We start from the raw sequence: 6,533 nt of genomic DNA on the forward strand, positions 1-6,533 counted from the left end.
GAGGGAAGTTCTTAGGGGTGGGTTGAAAACACCTGAGTGGTGGCATCCGGTATCATCCTTAATCCCCATCCTCCACCCCAGCAGAGACCCCAAGGCACTCAAGTACTTTTCGTGTTAGAGTGACTCTCTTGCCTACCAACAGATCTGCACTGAAGGTTGAGGTGGATTTTGCTCTTGTCCTTTGTTCCTGGTCGTCCACCTCAGCACCCCAGTCCTGGACCATCAATCCTAACATTTGCTTTACTGTTTTCATGGGGACTCATTGACTCCTCATTCAAGGAGGACCCCTGGTTCCTAGTGATGAAATGCCAGGGGTGTGAATACAGATTGAGCCACCTTTGGGACTCATGGTACCCAGTCATCTGTCGGTGTTCCTTACTAAATATGACATCCTAAATTAATGTGCAAGTAAAAATAACCTCGCAGGTCATTTTAAGTGTGCTTGTTGTTGTTATTCCAAGGGTATTAAAGATGAAAAAGACTGTTTTGAAAGTTTTCATGAATTCAAAAGACAGAAGACATGCTTTATTGGCATTAATACAGATTTTCCTGGCATAATGTGAAAAAGGAACAAGGTTCATTTCAACCCTAAAAATGTCAGAATTAAAGACATCTGTGTAACATTAGAGTGTTTTTTGTAAAAGTCACAGAGAATCAGCTGCTGTAAGATTTTAGCGAGGGCAAGAGCTAGACAATCACAGACTTTTTCCTCTGAGTCAGCAGTACAGTTTTACCCCTACAAACATGTAAAACTTTTGAGTTTAAAAAATTACAATTTAAATTTAAAATATTCCCAGTTGGAAAGAATAATTGTGATTGATCATTTGGGGCATGGCTTTGGGAGAGCATCACATGAGTCTAAAAACATGAGTTTAGTTTCATAAGTTTTTTTTTTTTTTAAGTGTATATGATATCTCTGATTACATATTTTTTCTGAGTTTTTTTATTCACAAAGGGGTCTCTTTATAAGGATCTTAAAGGGACTTTGGGAATTTTGCTTGGGAAAAGAATCACCCAAATCCAGACACCTTTCAGTTTGAGCTTCTATCGTCCTCCCTTTTTTAATCTGAGTAGTCTCTATTTCTTGTGTCGGTAATTGCTCAGTTAAAAGGAAAACAAAGTATTTTCTCTAAGGGAGCTTGCAGTTGGATTTTCTTGGAGGCCATGAGGACTAAAGCATGGTTTTATTAATTTCTGGTGCTTTAATCATAAATCCAGTTGGAGACCCGTCATTACATAAGACATGAGAATTTAAAGTCTTTCTAGGCCCATTTCCTAATTACGCCCAATGCATTTAAAATATTGGCTTATTAAAAATCCAAAGTGGAGGAGGGTTGTGATATATGAATTATGTTCTGAAATTCAAGGTAAAGAAAAATTAATTTGCAGCGTGTGGACCAGAGAATTTATTTTAGCGAAGGCACAAATGTTGTTTTGCATTTTTAGCATAAGTATGCTGCCTCGGCCTTGCGCCTGAGGGTGGGTAAGGGAGACAGGTAACCTCCTCCACAAGTAGGGTCGAAATTAAACAGTCCTTGAGTGCAGGGGGGGTATAGCTGCTTGTGCTGCCCGTGCAGGTGGGTCCGTGAGGCCGCAGGCCGCCAGCTGTGTTCTGAGGGTCGCCCAGCTTCAGATGGTCTCACACTCCGTGGTGGCAGTCGAGCAGGCCCCACAGTCACAGCGGACAGCCACGGGGTAGGTGTAGAAGGGGTCGACTCCCGGGGCACAGTTGGGCAGCTTGACTGTCACCTGTTTGGTCTCATTGTAGGTACAGACTCGATGATGGGCTTCAATGTAGGGGGGTTCCAGAATGGGCTTCTGTCCCCACAGGTAGAAAACAGAAAACCCATTAGAACATAGCATCGTGTTTCATTTTCTTGGTACCATTTATCACTATCAGAGACTAGCTTGTTATTCATTTCTTTACTCGTTAATATGTTTCCTCCCAGTAGAAAGCGAATTCCTGAAAGCAGGAAGGTGGTTTTGTTCACTCACGTATCCTGAGCTGCCAGAAGAGCCCATGGCACAGAGGAGGTACTAAATAAATATTTAGCAAATGAAGAGTCTTGATCATTGCAAAAGCCTTCTAACTGGTCCCCTCACTTCTTCTTTTACCCCCTATAGTCTATTTATGACAGGGCAGCCCCAAGAGATCCTTTCAAAATGTAAGATCCTATCTCCCCTCTGCTCAAAGCCTCTATGATTTCCTATCTCATTCGAAACAAAAGTCAAAGATCTTACACTCACCCTCAAGACCCTACATCATCTTCCCTGCACCTTCACCTCTGACATGTCCCCAGTGACCCCATCTTGCTGGTTTCCTCACTCTGCTCCAGCCGCAATAGTCTCCTGCTTTTTCCCCAAACCCACCAGGAACAGTGCCACCCCAGGACCTTTGCCCTTGCTAGTCCCTCTGCCTGGAACGCTCTTCTCCCTTGTGATTCACTCCTTCTTCAACCTTAGGTTTTTGTTCAAACGTCACCCTCCCAGGAAAGCCTTTCCTGACCATCCTATTTAAAGTTGCCACGTTTCCCCTTCCACGCTGCCACTTCCTCTCCCTCTTCCTGCTTTTTTTCTCCGTAGCACTTGTCAACACCCTGTGACATATTATACATTTTATTTATTTGTGTTGTATTTTTCCCACTCTAGAAAGAAAACTGCATTAAGACAGGGATTTTTGCCCGTTTTACTCGCTGCTGTGCCTCTACTCCCTAGAGATACCTGGCACCCTGGAGGTTCTCAACAATTATTTGTTGAATCAGTGAAAGAAAACAGAGCAAGGCAGGTTCCTGAATGCCCTGTGCGCTGGTTCTGATAATCGAGGGATTCACGTTCTTCCTTCACCTTTTAGAAATCGTGCATCCAAAGTTCATTTTGATAAACAGAGCATATAGATCAGGAAACCAGCACGAAGTAGTAGTTAAAATCTCAAACCCTGCAGTCAGAGGCACTGAGCTTGAATCCCTGTTCTGCCACTTGCTGGAGACCTTGGAAAATCCACTTAACTTCTTGAAGCCTCAGATTCCTCAACTGTAAAACAAAATACCTACCTCCCAGCCTTGTTGTGGAGATAAGAGAAGATGGTGTATGTAATACCTGCCGAGCACCAAGTAAGTGTTGAGTAAATGTAATCTATTGTTCTTATCAGAGCAATTATAAGAGCAAGGAAGTATTCAATAATAATAAAAATAACAACCAACAAGCTTTCAGAGGACAACAGCTTCACTTGTCCTGGGCAAATGAAATATGTTTAATGGAGGCCCAGGATGAAGTTCTTACATGCATGTCATGGAAATAATGGCTTTGCCTCTGTCAAGGACCATGTAGAAGAGTTGAACTCAATATGCACTTCTTCCTCCTATTTCTCAGGTAACATTTTACCCTTTCTCAGTTCACTTCATGTCCTCTTACCCTCAGTAGTCTGGAATCCCAGGCAACATTGCCAGATAAAATACAGGATGCCCAGTAAAATTTGAATATCAAATAAACAACTATTTTTTTTTAGCATAAGTATGTCCCAAATATTGCATGGGACAGATTTATATCAAAAAGAAAAAAACAGTTGTTTATGTGACATTCAAATTTAAGTGGCCTCCTGGTTTGGTTTGGTTGGGTTTTTTGCTAACTCTGGTAACCCTAAACCCAGACCAGGAACAAAGGTTATTTTCAGCAATAGTTCCACCTTCAAAGTAAATCCAGCCACTTTGTCATTATGAACACCCTTATTTTCAGACAGGCTTCCCAGTTAAATTACCAAAAATAAGTGCTTTATATCTCAGAAACTTTCAGATGGTTGGAAAACTAAATCTGATTCTTTTATTTATTTTCTAGATGTAACCTCCCTTTTCAGAGCACAGTAAAGGCATAAATAAAAGCTGGCTGACATTAAGGAGAATCTCGCTCTTTCATAGTCTCAGTGCTTCCATTTCTCCAGTGAGAGCAGAGTCCCTAACCTCCTGCGGGTGACCATTACCCAATTAAAGCCGTTCACTGATTTATAAGGGCAAGAGAAGATGGGTTGAATTAAGGGGAAATGGTAACTTGAGATTTTGGCCCACAGAGAGCTCCAAATAGCCTGACACAGCTGTGAGCAGGGGAAGGCACTGCCAGACCACGCCCTGAATACAAGAAAGTTTCCCGCATAAGTTTGATGTCTTGTGACAGCCACAGTATCTGCAACACCCGAATTTTCATCTCACTGTTAGGTCTCAAGCCCCCAAATGATGGAAAAAAACCAAGCGAACTTGGTGGGGTCATTTCATTTAAGTTAGAGGTTTCATCACCATAATCCAATTCCAATCACAGGGCCATAATTTTATCCAAGTGACAGCAGGTTGCTCTCTGAGTCCCTGAATAGAAGGATACTTTTCTTAATGGCAGTGTCTTCTCATGGTGCTTGTGGACTTATAAGTTGGCTCAGTTAGGTGAGAGGATGTATGACTCCAGGAGGGGATCCATCCCTTATAGTTCCACATTTATCGAATGCCTTGTTTGTACATGTCATTTGACAAGAGCTGTGAAAGGCACAAGAATGAACCTCTACCCTCAAACAACTTAAAACCTACTGTGGGGAGTGGGGAGGAACTAAGACAAAAAGTAGATGATGGCCATGGGTTGAGCAGAGAGTCAGAAAAGGCTTAGAGGAGTGGGCACTGGAGACAGGCACTGAGGAATAAACACGAGCAGGAATATGAGAAAAGGACCAAAAGTATGATTTCATGAGGAGCATTGAATAAAACCTTTAAAATCCAGTCTCTTCGCAGACGCAGAGAATGGACTTGAGGACACGGGGAGGGGGAAGGGTAAGCTGGGACGAAGTGAGAGAATAGCATGGACATATATACACTACCAAATGAAAAATAGCTAGTGAGAAGCAGCTGCATAGCACAGGGAGATCAGCTCAGCGCTTTGTGACCACCTAGAGGAGGAGGATAGGGAGGGTGGCAGGGAGACGCAAGAGGGAGGGGATATAGGGGTATTCATTTGCATATAGCTGATTCACTTTGTTATACAGCAGAAACTAACACACCATTGTAAAACAAATATACTCCAATAAAGCTGTTTAAAAAAAAAAAAGAATCCAATCTCTTAGGCAGCACTAAGAATGTGTGTAGCCACTGGGGAAATAGGCAGGTACCATATTGCTGAGGACCTTAAAAGTCGGTTATTGAATTTGCAGTATTTGGTGGGCATTAACAGTTTTTGGATTCAGGATGACAAAATCAGATCTAGTGCTTCATTAGGAGCCAACTCCAGCCCTAGTGGGAAGAGGCAGCAGTCACTATATGGTGTGATCTGATGGGATGCTGAAAGGCCCTGTTTCTCCTCACACCTCAAACATCTCCTCTCAGCCCAGCAGGGTTCTAATTTTGAGATTTTTATCCCATGTTAAATGTATTGTCTCTTTAAAAGCTGGATATAATAGTATATGAAGGGCCTTAAGGGATCTGTCAGTGATAATCCCTGAGGGGCCCCAGGAACTACTCTAGGGGGTGGGAAGAGAGTAGGGCTGTGGATGAGGCGCTGAAGGAGGGGCTGAGGACCCGCCCTCGCCTGCTATTTAGCTTAGGGCCTCTCTCGGTAACTGGCTGGCTTTTTCACTGGTGGAGGAATACAGGGAAGAGTTTGGGTTACAAGCTTGCACCAAGAATTTATTCCGAACTTTCCACTGACCCCCTACATGACTCTGCAGTCAGCCACCAATTGAATTCTTCCACGTCATCTGTAAAATGGGTAGAAAGATAGCACATCTTGACCTCCCAGAGATGATTCCCCAATAGACAACCCTGTGTCAATCAAATTATTAATTTTATCAATGCTTTGTTAGAAGGGCAGTATCTTGTTTCTTTCAGATTATTTTTGGAGGATACCATGTAGTTGTTTTTTGTTTGTTTGTTTGATCCACAGGAAAATGTAGATACCCCAGCTCTATCTCATTTGATTAAAAAGTGAATACTTAAGAATCAGGCCAAGGGGCTGGCCCTGAAGGCATTGCCACCTAGGCCTGTCTTGGGACTCACCTCCCAGGTTTCACAGCGGCCCCAGCAGGCATCCGTGGTGATCCGAAGGCCCCTGCAGCCCGGCTTCTTGGCCAGGAAAGTAAACTCTCTCACCGCACAGCCCACAAACGTGCGCAGGTTCCCGCCGGAGGTGCTGAGGACACAGCCGCAGCCAGCCAGGAGGAGGAGGGCCGCGGGGCCAAGGAAGAGGTATGCCAGCCTCATACTGTTCCCCGAGAGGGAGAAGAAAGAGAGTTTATTAACAGATCCAGCTGCCTCCATGGGACTGCCATCAATGTGTTGGTCGCTATCAAAGGGACATCGCTCTTAGCATTTCAGGAGAAATGAGCCAAGAAACTGTAAATGCCCACAAACTCCAACACAAATGCCCAAAGTTTCCTCCAAGTGGCTCCAGTATGGATTCCATGGACCCACTGAGCTCACTAGACATCCAACCCTTCAAGGGCACCCTCAGGCTTTCCCTTATAGCATTCCATTTGCTGGACTTGACTTGTGGGTGAAAGAAGTTTGTCC

The 6,533-nt window shown here is 43.7% G+C and overlaps 1 protein-coding gene across 1 annotated transcript; it reads right to left on the bottom strand.

Moving 5' to 3' along the window:
- Window positions 1–1,629: 1,629 nt before the first annotated feature.
- Window positions 1,630–6,224, bottom strand: GPHB5 (glycoprotein hormone subunit beta 5). The gene is made up of 2 exons (XM_007192966.2): window positions 6,021–6,224; window positions 1,630–1,818 (listed from the first exon to the last, which is right to left on the bottom strand). The coding sequence occupies exons 1-2, from the start codon at window positions 6,222–6,224 to the stop codon at window positions 1,630–1,632; spliced, it is 393 nt and encodes a 130-aa protein (XP_007193028.1).
- Between the last annotated feature and the right edge of the window lie 309 nt (window positions 6,225–6,533).

Source organism: Balaenoptera acutorostrata, chromosome 3 (assembly GCF_949987535.1).
Source record: "Balaenoptera acutorostrata chromosome 3, mBalAcu1.1, whole genome shotgun sequence".
NCBI classification, from domain to species: Eukaryota; Metazoa; Chordata; class Mammalia; order Artiodactyla; family Balaenopteridae; genus Balaenoptera; species Balaenoptera acutorostrata.

Bases quoted from the DNA above. Each gene is read 5' to 3' on its own strand.
- GPHB5 (XM_007192966.2), bottom strand. From the start codon at position 6,224: ATGAGGCTGGCATACCTCTTCCTTGGCCCCGCGGCCCTCCTCCTCCTG. The intron at 1,819-6,020 runs GTGAGTCCCAAG...CTGTGGGGACAG, and splicing joins GCCGCTGTGAAACCTGGGAG to AAGCCCATTCTGGAACCCCC.